The sequence below is a fragment of the Lepidochelys kempii genome, chromosome 1 (assembly GCF_965140265.1).
Source record: "Lepidochelys kempii isolate rLepKem1 chromosome 1, rLepKem1.hap2, whole genome shotgun sequence".
NCBI lineage: Eukaryota > Metazoa > Chordata > Testudines > Cheloniidae > Lepidochelys > Lepidochelys kempii.
Genome location: NC_133256.1, coordinates 229318827 through 229335296, shown reverse-complemented (window position 1 = coordinate 229335296; position 16470 = coordinate 229318827). Strand labels below are relative to the sequence as shown.

Here is a 16470-nt window from a genome sequence, read left to right as displayed (position 1 = left end):
GATTTGCAGCATGGATGGTAACATGTTGTTTCCCTGTGCAGTGGTGGGTATTAGATACATCCATCCTTTGACTCTTAAAGAAGAAGCAATGGCTTTTTAGTCAGGACACCACCCAAAGTTCATGGTACTCCTCTGTGAAGGAGCAAAATAGTCCACTATGTGCAGAAGCGTATGGCCCTCTTTTCCCAATTGCATTTTTGAGTCAGAAGGAGATGGCTTTTGGTAGATCTTGCTAGATTTGGATCTAATCAGAAATTGCATTTTATTATCAGGAACGCTGGTGTGAAAATGCTTTATAGTGCTTAAGGCATCATAGAATCATAGAATATCAGGGTTGGAAGGGACCCCAGAAGGTCATCTAGTCCAACCCCCTGCTCAAAGCAGGACCAATTCCCAGTTAAATCATCCCAGCCAGGGCTTTGTCAAGCCTGACCTTAAAAACCTCTAAGGAAGGAGATTCTACCACCTCCCTAGGTAACGCATTCCAGTGTTTCACCACCCTCTTAGTGAAAAAGTTTTTCCTAATATCCAATCTAAACCTCCCCCACTGCAACTTGAGACCATTACTCCTCGTTCTGTCGGCCATCCTTCAGTACTACTTCCTGCTGTGCCACTGGATTCCTATGGGGCTTCCTTGTGCCTCGGTTTATCTGTCTGTAAAATGGGGGAAATAACATTTCCCTGACAGTTATCTATGGTCTTAATTTATTAGTAATTGATAAAGCGTCTTGCAGTCTTTTGATGCAAGGTACTTAATGAATGCAACATATTCATTGTTATTGGGTGCCACCGGTTTTCAAACACTAGACCGCTGAAAGGAACACATTTGATCTCCTTGGATCCCCCTGTTTTCTTAAAATCGATGGTTCACAGTAATTCCAGCATGAGTGGTTACAGACTTCAGTAATGTGCTCATAATGTGAAACGCAGATGAAGTATTGCCAGGTGAAGTTCTACTGGGGTTTGTTTTGTAATAGCTGAAACAGAAAAGGGATCTGCAGATCACTTGGACCTAGCTGGTTTGCCCCCTCGACCGAAAGAAACCGATAGTGGGCAGATGTCTCCCTCTTCTCCAGACTCCAAGAAGAAAGCCAGAGGAATCAAGAAACTATTTGGAAGGTAAGTTTTAAATTAAATAATAATAATAAAAAGTGAACGTCAGGTAGGGCTGGATCGTTAGAGGGATTGCTAATGTGATACGTAACCTTTCATCTCTAGGTCACCAGAAGTGCAGCTTAGGCTGGAAATGACATAAAGTCATTTACCATTTGCAGTCTGTTTGGTGGCCTAGGTGAAATGACTTGGTAGTCTCAATACAGTTCCTAGTAAATAGTTATTCTTATTGCAGAGTCACTGCCATGCCTGGCATGTTTTTGTTGTTTTTTTGTTCTCTCTTAGTTCTTTGTCCTCAGCTTCTCATCCTTCTTCTCTCCCGTCCCCCCAACCTGGACTCTGCCAGTTTTTAAAATAGCCCTAATGGAGTTTAGTGCAGATGAAATAATTATTGCAACTTATTTCAAGACTCCATAGTGTATTCCATGGTTTCGACAATACAGGGATTTATTCCTGGTTATCATATGTTAAGGATATTAAATGTGCTTCTTCTCTTTTACTTAGGCTTAAAAGGAGCCAGTCTACCACATTTAACCCAGATGATATGTCTGAGGCAGAATTCAAAAGAGGAGGGACAAGAGCGACTGCAGGACCAAGACTGGGCTGGTCTCGAGATCTTGGACAGTCTAACAGGTAAGAGGAGCTGCACTGAACCAGAACATGCAGTGCTTTTCCACTTCTATTTGCCCTTGTAGAAGGCTTTCATTTTACTACTGTATTAGGAGGAATTGTGCTTTGCAAAAGTTAAGTTAGAGTAACATTAGCATTGCTAGCAAAAGGAAATGGACAAGCCCCGGCTCTTTGGGACGTTGTCCTCCTTAAGAGGATGTTGGGGAAATTAATGTACTAAGTTTGGCCCCGATACTGCAGTGATTCACATGGGTGGAATCCTGCACCTGAGTGCAGTCCCATTGACTGCAGTGGGGCTCTCAGGCGTATGGGCTCAGGATCTGCCTCTATGGAGATACACTGAAGTGAATGGGGCTGTACATGGGTGCAGGTGTCAGTCCCCCATGTGGATTTCAGGCAGGATCAAGGCCTTGGTCATCGCATAAGCTGATAAATTTCCCTTCATTATAATGTAAGTCACTGGAGTATCTTTAGTTATCTTAAGTAAATAACATATTTCAGTCGCATTTTAAAGTTTTAAAGCCATCCTGGAACACACAGATTATGATGACGATGACTAATAACTGCCATTGTCCTGTTTATTATGGTAGTGCCTCAGACTCAACAACTGAGATCAGGGTCCCATTTCGCTAGGTACACACACAGAGCAATAGGCATACCTTTTCCCAAGTAGCTTACAGTCTAAATAATATAGGCACACATCTCTTCCTGTCCATTGTCTCACCTCTGAAAAACACCTATGAATTTGTAATTTAAAAAAAAAAAATTTCTTCTGCTTTAGTGACCTGGATATGCCATTTGCTAAATGGACAAAGGAGCAAGTTTGCAACTGGCTCCAGGGCCAGGGTTTAGGTTCATACATGAATCATGGCAAACACTGGATACTGTCTGGGCAGACTCTCTTGCAAGCTTCTCAGCAGGATCTCGAAAAGGTAAGAAATGTTAGGAAAATATTTATAGTTGGATAATTGTTAAGCATTGGTGTACATTTTGCACGTGTGTAAGTCAGGGCTATGAGATGCAGCAACTACAATCGAAAAGCCCAGCAAGTGAATCTTTAAAATACATTTGTCTTTAGTAATGCAAAAAAAAAAAATTGTTTTGTCTAACTTTAATATGAATTTTAATGTTCTATAATGAAAGAGGTAATTAAATGTATGATTTAACTGCAGTAAATGTTGGCACATCAACTAACTCTTCCAGTCATTACATTTAAAAAATATATTCAAATAAGGGAATCCCTTGTTACAATACCACTGTCTTATGGTCCTGATTTTCCACGTCTTTGCACCTTATGCCTTTATTTACACCTCTGCAAGGTGAGTGTAAAAGGCTACTATTCTGATTTGGTTTTATGCCCCATCCACCTTGTACGGTTATGAATGACAGCACATGATGCAAAGCACTGGAGAATCAGGCCCTCAATTCATGTAACTTTCTGATTAAATTGTCCATGCCACAGTTTTTCAATTACATTCAGTTTGGGAGAGTTAATTCTTTTCCTGCTTTGGGTCCGCAGCATTCATCATCGTTTACTTCAGTCGCAAGTCTGGATGTACTGAATGTGTAGCTTCTTTTAGTGTTGTAAACAAATAAGGCAGCCACTTTCTTAAGTAGTCCCTGGTTAGTTCAAAGCTGCTATTCAGAGCTGCTGTTGTACGATATAATGCAAAATCAGAAAACATTTTTTAAATTAAAAATAGGTGTGGCCATAATGGCTATTTCACCTACCGATGCTCCAGTGTTTGCATTTGATATCAGGTATTAGTTAAAAAAACAGAAAACTCTCTTTGAAGAGTTCCTGTGACAGCTGCACTTGTAACAGTATTGGGGAGGAATATCCTATCAGGCCACTTATTCCTTAACATTTATATAGCACTTCATATTTTCAAAGTGCTTTATAGCTAATAACTAACTAAATCTTGCAACCTTACCTGCCGCACTCTGAGGTAGGTAGATAAACATATTATCCCTTAAAATATTATGCTGACTACCATCACAGTTTAGTGAGCAGGCTGTTTTTGCTCCACATAAGAATACTGGGGTTAACAATCACCAAAGGGATGAGGCGCCTAAATGCAGTAGGTATGTAAATAAGTGGCCTCATTTTCAGAAGTGCTGTGCAGTTGCAGTCCCATTGACATCTTAGGATGTGGGTGCTCAACAAATATCAAGCTGTGCTCAGGTAGGTGCTTCACTATGAATGTAGGTATCTACATTTAGGCACCTGACCAGATCTGACCTCTGATACATGTGCACAATACTTCTTAATTTCAACAGCAATTGCTGCGTGTGTCCAAGGGCAAAATTTGGCCTGTCGTATTGCAGGTTGTGTGTTAGTTTGTGGGTTTCGATACTGTGTAAATCACATGTAATCCATATGCTGCTGAGCTAGAAATTAAGTGCTTTGGTTTCTGTGTCTTCACAGGAACTTGGAATAAAGCACCCACTGCATCGGAAGAAACTTCAGCTTGCTCTTCAGGCACTGGGGTCAGAAGAAGAAAACAATCATGGAAAACTGGATTACAACTGGGTTACCAGTAAGATTTGTTGTACTTTAAAATAATAGCATCTGTGCATTCTAAAAGTGTCTACAGTGCACGCTACTGGAAGCAGCGTGTAGGGGGTGTGTAGCTGCACACAGCGGTGAACATCAGGCTGCATCCACACTGCACTTTGTAGGTAAACATAGCAGTATAAGGCTCTGTCAGGGGGGAGGCAGCTGGGAGCTGCTGGAGCCTTCCCCTGCTGCCAGAATCTTTCACTGTGGTGAAGAAAGGCTCAGTCCGCTTCCTGCGGTGGGGAGAGGCTCCAGTAGTGGGCAGCTGCCAGAGCCTCTCCGCACTGCCAGAGTCTTTATCTGCTGCAGGAGCCTTTCCCTGAGGTGGGGAAAGACTCTGGCAGTGGGACACTTCACCGATAACAGTAGCAGTATAAACAGGGGAGGCACTGCTTGGGCATGTGGAGAGCAGCATAGGGTACATACCCTCAGTGTTCTGATGTCTTTGCTCACCTAAGCATTGTCTCACTGTCCACACGGCTGTTCATGCCCATGCTAGGGGGACCTGCTGCATATGTACTCTACATGCCGCTGTAACGGGTGTGCAGTATAGGCGTACGCTAAGATAGGGGCAGGGGTTAAGGATCCTGGATAATTCAAGTTTCCATGAATAGCTGAGAATAATAACATGGAGAGTGCTGACTAGATACATAACTCTCCTTAGGCTAAAGGTGTTTTGAGTTAGTAATATGTGTTTTTCTTAGGGTGGTTGGATGATATTGGACTTCCACAGTATAAGACTCAATTTGATGAAGGAAGGGTGGATGGTCGAATGCTCCATTACATGAGTGTTGTAAGTAAATGGCAGTTTATTTTCTGGCATATTTTGTGGTGTTGGTTTTGGTAACTTTTGTTAGGGTTTTTTTTTTAATGCAGAGTGACATGATTCTAGGTGGTAAATTGGAGTCTCACTAATCTAAAGAAACTTGCTTTTCCTGCTATATATCATGATGATTCCAGAAATATTACCAAATTAAACTTTATTTTACCATGTACTCAGAAAATGGAAATCAGTCGACTTTTTCCTTATTATTTATCACTTTTGTAGTAACTACATAGAGAGTAAAATTCACCCATGGGAAGATCAGCAGAATGCCTATGCATGACTTAGGCCCAATTCTGAGGGCTTAAGATGGGACTTAAATGGTGATACGTCTTGTACTGGCCCTCTGTACGTGGGTGAATTTTATCTAGAGTGAATAGATCTATTATATGGAAGATAACTATAATTCACATAAATTAACAGCCTTAGAAGATTAATCTCATTTGCTTTTATAAAAAGAGAATGGAAAATCTATCTATAGATCTTAATAAAATAGTTCAACAGAAAAGCAGCTTCTTTTGTCTTGTGGGACTTTCTGCAGGTAATTTTAAAATTGTTGAATTTTCCAAAAACCTGTTCTGCAAATTTGCTGACTGATAGCAGAGTAGTGTTTTACCAGAGGTCAGCATGTCAGAAATTTCCCACCATTTGAAATGAGTTTTAAAATAAAATATTTATACAATAATATACTGTAATTGTCTGTGTGTCTCCTCCCACAAAGTTGTGTGCCACTAACCTGTAAAGGAATGTCAGACATTGTCAAGTGTATTCTCAGTGGTATGCCGTCATCTAGTAGCCACACCTTTCAGAGGATATAAATCCCAATAATACTACCTATGTGACTGTTTCACAGGTTATCGCTAATATGGAACATTTTAAGGACCAAGTTTTCAAAGATAGTATTGTAAAGTATACTTGCGAAATATACCCACATATCTCCATTGTGCCTGAACATTTGAGAATTATGTGTATAAATGCATATGTGAAAATGAGGTAACCCTATGCCTATTTAATTTGCACATAAAATTGCATGATTTTCAAATGCAAGTGCAGTACTTGTAGACACAATTGGTGTGTGTAAATTTTATAGTCATAGCATCCATCTACCAACTGAAAATTGGGCCTTTGTTCAAGTTCATATTAACTAATTCAAGTAGATGGACTTAATTCTTCTCTCTAAGAAGTTTAACATTAAATGATCAATATATTGTTACTGTTCATTTGGGTGACTAGGGTAGGAAATCAGAGCAAGTTCCTTTAACCTTTAAATCAGGATTTTTCTTTAAAGTTTATTCTAAATAATTAAGACTAAGTTTAATATAATTAGGTGGTATTTTTTAAATATGTAAGACCAACTTCTGACCTAGTTCCACCACCTTAAAATACCACGAGTGAAATAAGCCCAGAGCATTTTGTTTGAAGGCAGGTAAGACGTAATGCAACTGAGAGGCAAGGTTCTGTTCTTTCCTCCAGATTGGAATGGAAACAAGATCATATACAATATGATCTTAAAAAAAAAAAAAAAGTCATGAAAGTGTTTTCTAATATCCTGTGCCATGAACATGCTAAATGTTACCATCTCATGCCAAGATACTGTTTGTACGTACTTTGTGCATTCTATACACTAGCACAGGGGAGAAGGCTAAGATCTTCCCATATTAACTTACTTACAGTGCAGCCACTGAGCTACTAAAGAACTCAACATATTCTGTTTTGGACGTTGATAAATAATGGTGATTGTACATACTGCTGGGTTTGCTTTTTCAAATTCATATGTACCATTGCAGAGGAAAAAGACGTGCATGCAATGAAATTCACTCCTGTGCAGAGGTTCAGCACAATGTCTATGCCCCACATAAGCCCTTAAATGCACTTAAGTCAAGTGGAAGTGAGCTACGGCTAGATTTACGGAGGTATTGAGGCACGTAAAGATGCAGAGAGATATCTAGTGGGATTTTCAAAAGCAGTGAAGCAGGTTAGGCGCCTAATTCCCCATTGAAATCAATAAAGGCTTTGCACCCTTACTCATATATGTGCTTTTGTCAATCCCACTAGGCACCTATCTGCATCTTTAGGTGCCTAAATACCTTTAGAACTCTGGGCCAAAGTGAATTTGGGGGGAATTTTACACAGTGTGAGTTAGCTGACTGAAGCCTTGTGACAAATTTTGAAAAAATATGCCAAGTACTCTGTTGCTTACATAGCATGTTTTTCTGAATTTGCTTCCCATTTTTGTGTGTGTTTGGGACATTAATTTAAAAATAGGGTACATGCTTTTAAGACCTGATTTGCTCCTGCTATTTAAGCCTCTGTTGAAAGCATAGGGCCAGCAGGCCCATGGAAGGCTGTGGTCAATTCAGTGGTGACGTAAACAGTGACATAAATTACTTAGGGGCTGAAAGCTGATTGTAAAGAATCTGCACCATTTGGCATTTAAAACCAGTGTAATTTACGTATAAAGAGAAAGGAGAGGTGTGTAGCAGGAATTGGACCTTCCTAACAGTTGCTTTTTCTGTGGCACTTCCCCCTTTAATTTTAGATCCATTACTGTGTTTTTAGGCAAAATCCTAACCATGCTCAGGGACCTAATGGATTGTAATAACTGAGTTTACCCTAAATCATTAACTGGAAACAGAGATGTCTGCAAAGTCAAAATGAAACCATATGAAACTCACCTGGTTCAAACACAAACAAATAATTCAAACTCAAAATTCAGATGACATTCATGATAAAATTCACTAAAGCTGGTAAAACACACGAGTGAACCTGAATTAACCTGACCAGATTTGGGGGTTTTATATTTTAAACCATGTAAATATCTTGGTTTTGTATGACTTTGATATGAAACCAAGTGAAGCTAAGCAATTTTAATTAAGTTTCATGTTGCTTTTTGGACTAGTTTGAACCTGAAAATCAAAGCAACATTTCTTTCAGGGTCTGAGTAGGTTTTGTAGAAAACCCTACAGAGTGAAACTAAAGAAAATAAATGCATGAACCTCTGAGAAGTGAACTACTGGATTTTCCATGGAATTTTCTTCATATGGTTCCCTGAACATAAAGGTAGTTAGAATGGAAGTTAGAGCACAAGCTGAATTGTAGTATTAGTTTGATTATAAATAGCACTAAAAGATGGGAATCCAGATTCCCTCTCACATAAGTGTGTCTAAATCCATTGAAGGCAGTAGATTTGCTTCTACTTACACCACCAATGAATCAAACTTTGTGATTGAAACTAAATAAGCATTGCTTCATGGCACAGTTCTGGCTGAGCGTGCAGTTTTAGCTTAGACATCTCCTGATTTTGAGTTCTTAAGTGTGCAATAATGCAACAATATTGCAATAATGTAGCTTTTGTATTTAATATTTAATATTTATATTTATTAATATTAATATTTATAATGTAACCTGTCAGGTTGAAATGTGGCATGCGAATGTAAAGGTATCTTTTCCTGATGTGTGAAACTTCTGAGGTTAGATGCTGAAGTGAAACCCGTTGTAGAAAAGCCAAGTGTAATCTTTCACACTGAATAGATTGCAAATGTATAGGTAAATCTGGGTCTGCAAATGAATAATAGCCACAAACATCTCTACACCTGAAAAATAAACCAGATTTAAAATTCTGGTTGTATCCCTATGCAGCAAGTGATCCAGAAGGTGGATGTGTTCAATGTGTCCTTGGGCAAATGAAAATGTATCATTTCTTTGCTCTGGAAGTAGTAATAAAAAGTTTTCTGTTCCCTCATTAGCTGTAGCTAGGTTTGAAAAAATACTGAATTTGAGATGATGAGGGGAATCTGCACAGAGTCAAAGCAACATCAGTGCATGTAGTCTGCTATTGTAGTTGCAGAGTGACATTAAGCCTTTAGTTTATTTGTCATTGCGATTAAAGTGTATATCAAAACCATAATGAAGAGCCAGCACAATCTCCTTCCAACTGTGTCACTGATCACATGCAGGAAGGACTGTGTTATATTTGAAAGGATATGAGCTGCTGTCATTTTTTCCTTCACCTTTCTGATGAGATGCCCCCACAAAGGCATTTTACAAAGTGGGAATTCAGCGCTCATGTGAGAGCTGCCAAGCTGATAGTCCTGAAGAATGAGCTCTTCTGTTTCCTCACCAAATAGCGAGCATGTGCCTCAGTCCTGACCTGGAGGTGAGATGGTACCTCAGCCTCATCCCAGTTAGTCCTTTGTGTCTCTGTGAGACTGATAATAGGACGTCGCTTTTGATGGTAGGGTAAAAAGTCTCTCTGGGGCACTTCCCTGGTGGGGTTGGGCCCCTCACTATGCCCAATTTCCACCACAGGGTTGGCCTAGTATAGGCCCCAGTCTCTTAGGGTACATCTACATGGCATAAAAATCCCACAGCACATCTGCAGCTGGCCTAGGTCAGCTGACTTGGGCTGTGGGCTAAAAACTGCTGCATAGACATTCGGGCTTGGGCTGGAGCTTGAGTTTTGGGACCCTCCACCCTTGCAGGGTCTCCTGAGCCTGAATGTCTACACAGCCGTTTCTCAGTCCCGCAAGTCCAAGTCAGCAGCTGACCCGGGCCAGCCACGGGTTGTTTATCCCCGAGTAGACATACCCATAGCCCTGGTAGTGGCCCTGCCCTTGTGGGTCTGTTTACTTTACTTCTGGCTGGGGGAAGGCAAAAGTTCCGGTCAGCACAAACCAAGCCCCTCTTGGGGTCAATAACACGGTAGAAAAGCAGGTGTGCCTGGGTAGCAGCTTTACTGGAGTCCTTGTGGCTGGGTAAATGAGTCAGCCCCTCCTTGTCCGGTTTGCCCCTGGGGTTTGCTGGACTCCTCACACGGCTAGAAGGCTTCTGGTGTGAGGGTTGCAGGAGCTCTCTAGTTGCTCCCTTCTCAGAGCTTCCCCCTTTGAAAGCCCTCCTCCCTACCATGCATAATTGACAGGGGCAGGGCTACTTTAGTCAGTGTGGGGTTTATGCACCTGTCACAGGTGGTTTTCATTATTTAGTTTACCTCACTTTATAGGTGCCTACAACCACCAAACCATTTCATGTAGACACCTAAACAGCCTGTACGTAGTAGCACTTTTCCACTCTAGTGAGCTAATGGTCAGCTCCTGTTGTCAGTCACCTGACCATCCACTTCCTTTTCAGAAGCCCCTGAAAAACATTTATCAGCTTGAGGCCAGCATGACTATTCCTTTGTTTTTCTATAGGAGCTACCTCTCTTTTCATGGGGATGCTCGCTTTTTCATATAAGCACTGTGGCTGGAATTTTTTTTAATGTTTTCCATGTGAAAATTTGTGTCTGGGTTGGATTAAAATTTTAAAACTAACTTGATATTCTGTGTTCAGAAAGTTATGTTGTTGCTGGTTGCATTGGTGATGACAGGTTATGGCACTCTCTCTCTCCTAATCATTCCGCAGAATCCTTTCCACGAATGACTGTGCACGAAGGAAGTTACACAACAGCTGGTAGAAAGAATTCTGGGAAATGTAGGGGGCGGCAAGGCAAAATTTTTTTTTTTAAATCCGTAAAAATTACCGTGAGGAGGAGCTATCCCAGTATTTCTTATTTCTTTAGTGTGGCACTGTAGGCAGACACTAAATCTATCTCTTTCTGGGTATATGTTCTTATAGATTCCAAAAATAAATGGGTGTGTTTGTTTCTGTGTGGGTGTGTTTTCACACCTTTTTAATTTTTCACAGGATGACTTGCTGTCCTTGAAAGTTGTTAGTGTCCTTCACCATCTTAGCATTAAAAGAGCCATTCAGGTCCTGAGAATAAATAACTTTGAACCCAACTGTCTGCGCAGGAGGCCATCTGATGAGGTAACAAGTTTTAAGTGAAGGCTAAATCATGTAGAGTATAATCCACTGGTTTTCCTTACAAGTGATTCTTGCTCTGCTCACCCCCAGCCTTGACTGCTACCTTCTCCAACTCTTCCCTGTCCCTTACTTTTTCCCTTCCTTCAACTTTCAAGTTGGGCCTTACCTATCTGGGACTATGGCCCCTTTTGTTCCCCTTACCCCAGCCCGTTGAGTCAGTTCCTCTTGTCAAATCTCCCCTTTAATGACTGACTGTTTCTGGAATATATTCTATGTTGTGCTATTTTAAGGGTAGAAGTGGAATCTATTGATTGTCTTGAATTAGGTGCACAGTTCCTGGTAAAGCTTTTTGTTGAGTCTTTATGAAATCTGTATGAAATCTTTCTTAATATTTACCTTCTAAAATGGGTTGACCCTTGTAATCAAATATTATCTTGGGCTACCACTGTAGCTGTGTTTGTCGTACAGGCAGCTTGCTCTTGAGAGGGAATTATGATACTAAGATAAGGCCACCAGAACTGTGGTTCAAGATGCATCACATCTTTCTCTAAGGGATGCCCAGTATAGCGGTTCTTTGGGGATAACGGATTCTTACATATACTGGTGTAAATTGAAGTCACTCCACTGAAGTTAACAATGGTGTAAAAACTGGTGTGAGCGACAGCAGAATCAGGCTTTTTGCGTTCATGGACACAGCTCACATAATTTTACCATACTTGCTGCATGAGAGATTGGGGTGGGGGAGTTAGAACGTTGACCTCCATCTGAGATAACCAATCAGCTGCAAAGGCATGGATCAGATCAATATGTCTTCAGAAATCTTGCAGCTATATAAAAAATCCAAGTTCTGAATTGGTGTCCTGGTTACAATGAACTGTTTCAAATCACAGTGCCTTTTCTAAAAGCTTCCGACAAGTTCTCATAACGTTCACAGGAGCATGAGGTAGCTTTCTTTATTCCACCCTTCAACAGCAGTACCACCAGCCTGTTCAACACACATTAATAAATGATCTTGAAATACCAGACTCGAAGGTGAGGATGCTGAACAAGAGACAGCAGCCAAGGAGCTTGAAGAAGGAAATCTGTTCAACTTGTCAGGCACTTTGTAGGGGGCCTCCGAGTACAGCATCTCTGATGAAGACATGGGCTGGACCCCTACAATTGAGATCTGATTTGAAATTTCCCAGTGTTTGGTGGGGGGAGGGGGAGGTCTGGGATTTTGGTCTAGGTGCATCTCCAGCCTAATAGTATAAAATGCCACAAGGTACCAATAAAAAAGAAAAGTGTTATGCATTTGAGAGTGGAAGGTTGGTTAAAGTGAAGGGCAGAGAAGGAATTAAATTAAAGCTGGAACTAAGAAATCTTCATGACTGTAACTATTCCTGTTCACAGAACAATATCACCCCATCAGAGGTTACTCAGTGGACCAATCACCGTGTAATGGAGTGGTTACGCTCAGTTGACCTAGCAGAATATGCACCTAATTTGAGAGGGAGTGGTGTGCATGGTGGACTTATGGTAAGGGTTTAGTGTTTCACTTATAAGAGACTCCAGATAATATTTTAATACTATATATGGCTAAAACCAAACGTAACTATGTGTTGCCATGTTAGCAATCTCCTTTTTACTTCAGTCTGTCCAAATGGGCAGTCATCTTTAGTAAGCTTCTTGCTGTTAGGAACCTTTATAAACAGTGATGTGCTGACCATTTAGGTAACAATGTTTCTGTACACCTAAATTTTCCCTTGCATTCTCTTTCAGGTAAAGCATTCTCTACTTCTTGCCCTAAACTGTTCTATACTGTTGCTGTGTGCTGTTAAACAGCTGGATGTGCTTCTGCAGTGGGAGAGTATTTTGATTCCTGTGACTAGTTTGTGCATCAGTTTGTAAAATACTTTGGGATCGTTCTGGATTTCAGACACTGTACAAATCATCTTCGTATAGTGATATTAATCTCTGCTGGCTCAGATACCACAATCAAGAGCACTGTCTAAGTAACTAGGCTGGTAGATCAGATTCTTATACAGAAACTGATTATAGAATGCAGAACATTGCTGTGCTGTTTGAGAAACGCACCACACAGAACGCTTTCACTCTATGCTTATTCACTATCCATTATATATTGTTGTTAAGCTTAAATAAAGTCCCCAACATTAAAACCGAGATGAAAATTACACATTAACATACTATTATCAGTTTGACAGGATCTCTGAAGCGCTCTCTCTAGTCATCCAATCAGAGAAACATTTTTTAAAAAAGAAAGAAGGTGGGGGGAAAGATCTTTTACCATAAATGAAGGCATATTTTAAACACGATGGTGGGTCACTCTTACTTTTTCTTGTTTACTGGTTTGTTGTCACTGAGAACTCTGCAAAACCACAGGAATAACCCTTTCTAAACCGAACAGATGTTAACTGGAGCAGGTGGGTGAGGTTCTATGGCCTGCAATGTGCAGAAAGTCAGACTAGATGATCATGATGGTCCCTTCTGACCTTAAAGTCTGAGTCTAACTCTTTCCTTCTCTTTTTATAGTGCATTTCCCCTAAAAATGGCCTATGCAACCCAAAAAATGCCCATAAAGTCTGGCATGGCCGCTGGCATCCTCAAGACCTAATCCAGGGGTATTGATTTCAGTTTGACTCTCTGTGGTTTGTTTCATAGGTCTTGGAACCTCGTTTTAATGTGGAAACCATGGCACAGTTGCTGAACATCCCACCAAACAAGACGCTGCTGAGACGCCATTTGGCGACCCATTTCAATTTACTGGTTGGTCAGGATGCCCAACATCAAAAGCGTGAAGCCATGGAATCTCCAGACTATGTCCTTTTAACTGCTACTGCCAAAGTGAAGGTAGATCAATGCTTATTACTGTCCAGTGTACGTGTGCATTTTAAGAAGCAGTTAAACTGCCACTTTGCCAGACATGTGGTGGTTTTACAAGCGTTCAGGGTGCTGTTCCCTGAGGCTTTGTGGGGCAGAAGGGAGAAAAGCTAGCTCAGTTAGTAGAGCATCACCCTTTTAATCTGAGAGCCCAAGATTCAAGTTCCTGCTCAATCCAAGTGCTTTTTAGAGTGGGAGGGTGATCAGTGGCGAAGATGCTAGGCTGAGTTGGGAGAGCTGTAGGACCCTACCAAATTCACAGATGAGAAAAACGCATCACTGACCGTGATATCTGGTCTCCCCTGTGAAATTTGGTCTTTTGTGTACTGTTTCCCTATACGATACAGATTTCACCAAGCAGACCAGCGTTTCTCAAACTGGGGGTCCCACCCCAAAAAGGGCTTACGGGGATTGCAAGGTTATTTTAGGGGGCATCGTGGTATTACCACCTTTACTTCTGCGCTGCCTTCAGAGCTGGGTGTACAGAGAGCGGCGGCTGTTGGCCGGGCGTCCAGCTCTGAAGGCAGCGCAGAAGTAAAGGTGGTAATACCACGACACACACACACACCCCCCTTCAATAACCTTGTGACGACACTCCCCTCCTTCCCCCTCCCCATCATCTTTTGGGTCAGTACCCCTACAGTTACACCAGCGTGAAATTTCAGATTTAAATAGCTGAAATCATGACATTTTAAAATCCCATGACTGTGAAATTGACCAAAATGGACTGTGAATTTGGTAGGGCCCTACAGATCTAGAATCAGTTCCTGGCTCTGCTGTAGGCTGTGTGTGTGACCTTGTGTGATGGGTCTGTGCTTTAGTTTCCCAGTGGTAAATGAAGATAATGCTTCCTTTCTTCTGTCTTTTGCCCTGTTCATTTATATTTGTAAGCTGCTTGGGACAGAGACAGTCTCTTACCCTGTGTGTGTGTTCAGTATTTAACACAATGGGACCCTGATCTCAGTTGTGAATCTCTAGGTGCTACTGTTACACAAATAAGAAGAAGAATGAGGATCTGTTTCTTCCTGGTTTTGGTTGTAGTGAAATTTGAAATATTCGGGCTAACGTGTTTAGGATCTGAGCCTCTATTATTTGTTTGCAGTTAAATACCTGATGGAAGAATAAAAGCTTAATTAAATCCAGGCTGAGTAAATTACCAAATTCCTGATTTTATGACAGTTTTTTCCAACTTTTTAAGCCAAAGAAGCTTGCCTTCAGCAATTTTGGAAGTCTGAGGAAGAAGAAGCAGGATGATGTGGAAGAGTATGTGTGCCCGATGGAACTGGGACAGGCATCTGGAAGTGGGTCTAAGAAAGGATTTAAGGCTGGCTTGGATATCCGAGTGTATGACGATGACGATTTGGATAGACTGGAGCAGGTGAACCAACTTCGGCTGTTTGTATTCGGCGATGGCGCTGTTGGGTTTGAATGGCATACCCAGTGTTGTTTACCTTGGCTTGTTTAACTCCTTGGCACCAGCAGTCATGGAACACCATGGTACTGCCAAAAAAATATGGTTCCTGACACAAGTCCAAAGGAACTACTTATGCGCAGAATTTGGACATTAATTTGGCACAAGTAAGCTTTTCCACAACACCAAAACTTACTCCCCCACAATTGGCATAATGTAGCATGTTTGTTGCTTAATGGATTTACTGAATTACCACCACAGATGAGTATAAATTATTTTTTCCCCTGTGACCTGTTTCTTGTAGATGGAAGATTCGGAAGGGACAGTGAGGCAAATAGGAGCATTCTCTGAAGGCATCAACAACTTGACAGTAAGCCTTAAAATACTGCCAGTAGAACTAAAATATCCATGCTTTGAATATGGCCCAAAACCTTAGACAACCTCCTGTACTAAGAAATGTCCCAAAGTATTGCCAAGCACAGCTCTACTTCACTCTTCTTAGCAGACCATCTGTGTTTGGGAGCTGACTTTTTTTTTTTTTTTTTTTTTTCTTCCCCAGCCCTTTGGGTGGTTGCTTTGGGCAGGTTTTAGTCTATTGCGGAACTTGGTGAAAGTTAATTTTTATATTGTGAAACTCCTGCTATATTTAAGTCGACTGAAAGTCCAGAATTATTGTGCGAATCGGAGTTCTGCTTATATTTAACGCTAAGATTTTGTCATGGTTATTTTTAGTAAAAGTCATAGATAGGTCATGGGCAATAAACAAAAATTCACAGGAGCTGTGACCTGTCTGTGACTTTATTAAAAATAACCAGGGGAGGTGGGGACAGGGATAAGTAGGGGTGGAGGAATGACAGCTGGAGTCCCATGAGGGAGGGACTGACAGGCGGAGCCCCACTGCCATGTGGGGGGCGCACAGGCCCAGCTCCAGGAGCCACAGTGGGGGTGCGCAGCCACAGGGGGGCGCATAGCCTCCACTCCAGGGCTGGCTGCGGGGCAGGGGCACAGAGTCCTGGCGCCAGCCCCAGCCACAGGTACGGGGGAGGGAAGAGGGGCACACGGCCCTGGGAAGCTGCGAGGTGTCCCACCTCCAGCCCCAGCTTCAGCCTTTGACAGCTGAAGCCGAAGAAGTCACACAGGTCTGGTAAAGTCACTGAATCCGTGACTGCTGTGACGTCCGTGACTACATCGTAGCCTTAATTATCGTGAACCGCCACAAAGAATGTCCCAGGTGTGGTTTGGTTTGGGTTG

At 41.6% G+C, this 16470-nt stretch overlaps 1 protein-coding gene across 10 annotated transcripts in view; it reads left to right on the top strand.

Moving 5' to 3' along the window:
* PPFIBP1 (PPFIA binding protein 1) overlaps positions 1-16470 on the top strand; it is a 172031-nt gene that overhangs the window by 152441 nt on the left and 3120 nt on the right. For all 10 annotated transcript variants that reach the window (XM_073317257.1, XM_073317268.1, XM_073317290.1 and 7 more), the window contains 10 exons: positions 978-1119; positions 1618-1746; positions 2525-2675; positions 4172-4283; positions 5008-5096; positions 10809-10931; positions 12321-12446; positions 13590-13778; positions 15007-15186; positions 15524-15589. In XM_073317257.1, coding sequence (XP_073173358.1) covers positions 978-1119; positions 1618-1746; positions 2525-2675; positions 4172-4283; positions 5008-5096; positions 10809-10931; positions 12321-12446; positions 13590-13778; positions 15007-15186; positions 15524-15589 — 1307 coding nt within the window. The remainder of the gene's footprint in view (positions 1-977; positions 1120-1617; positions 1747-2524; positions 2676-4171; positions 4284-5007; positions 5097-10808; positions 10932-12320; positions 12447-13589; positions 13779-15006; positions 15187-15523; positions 15590-16470) is intronic.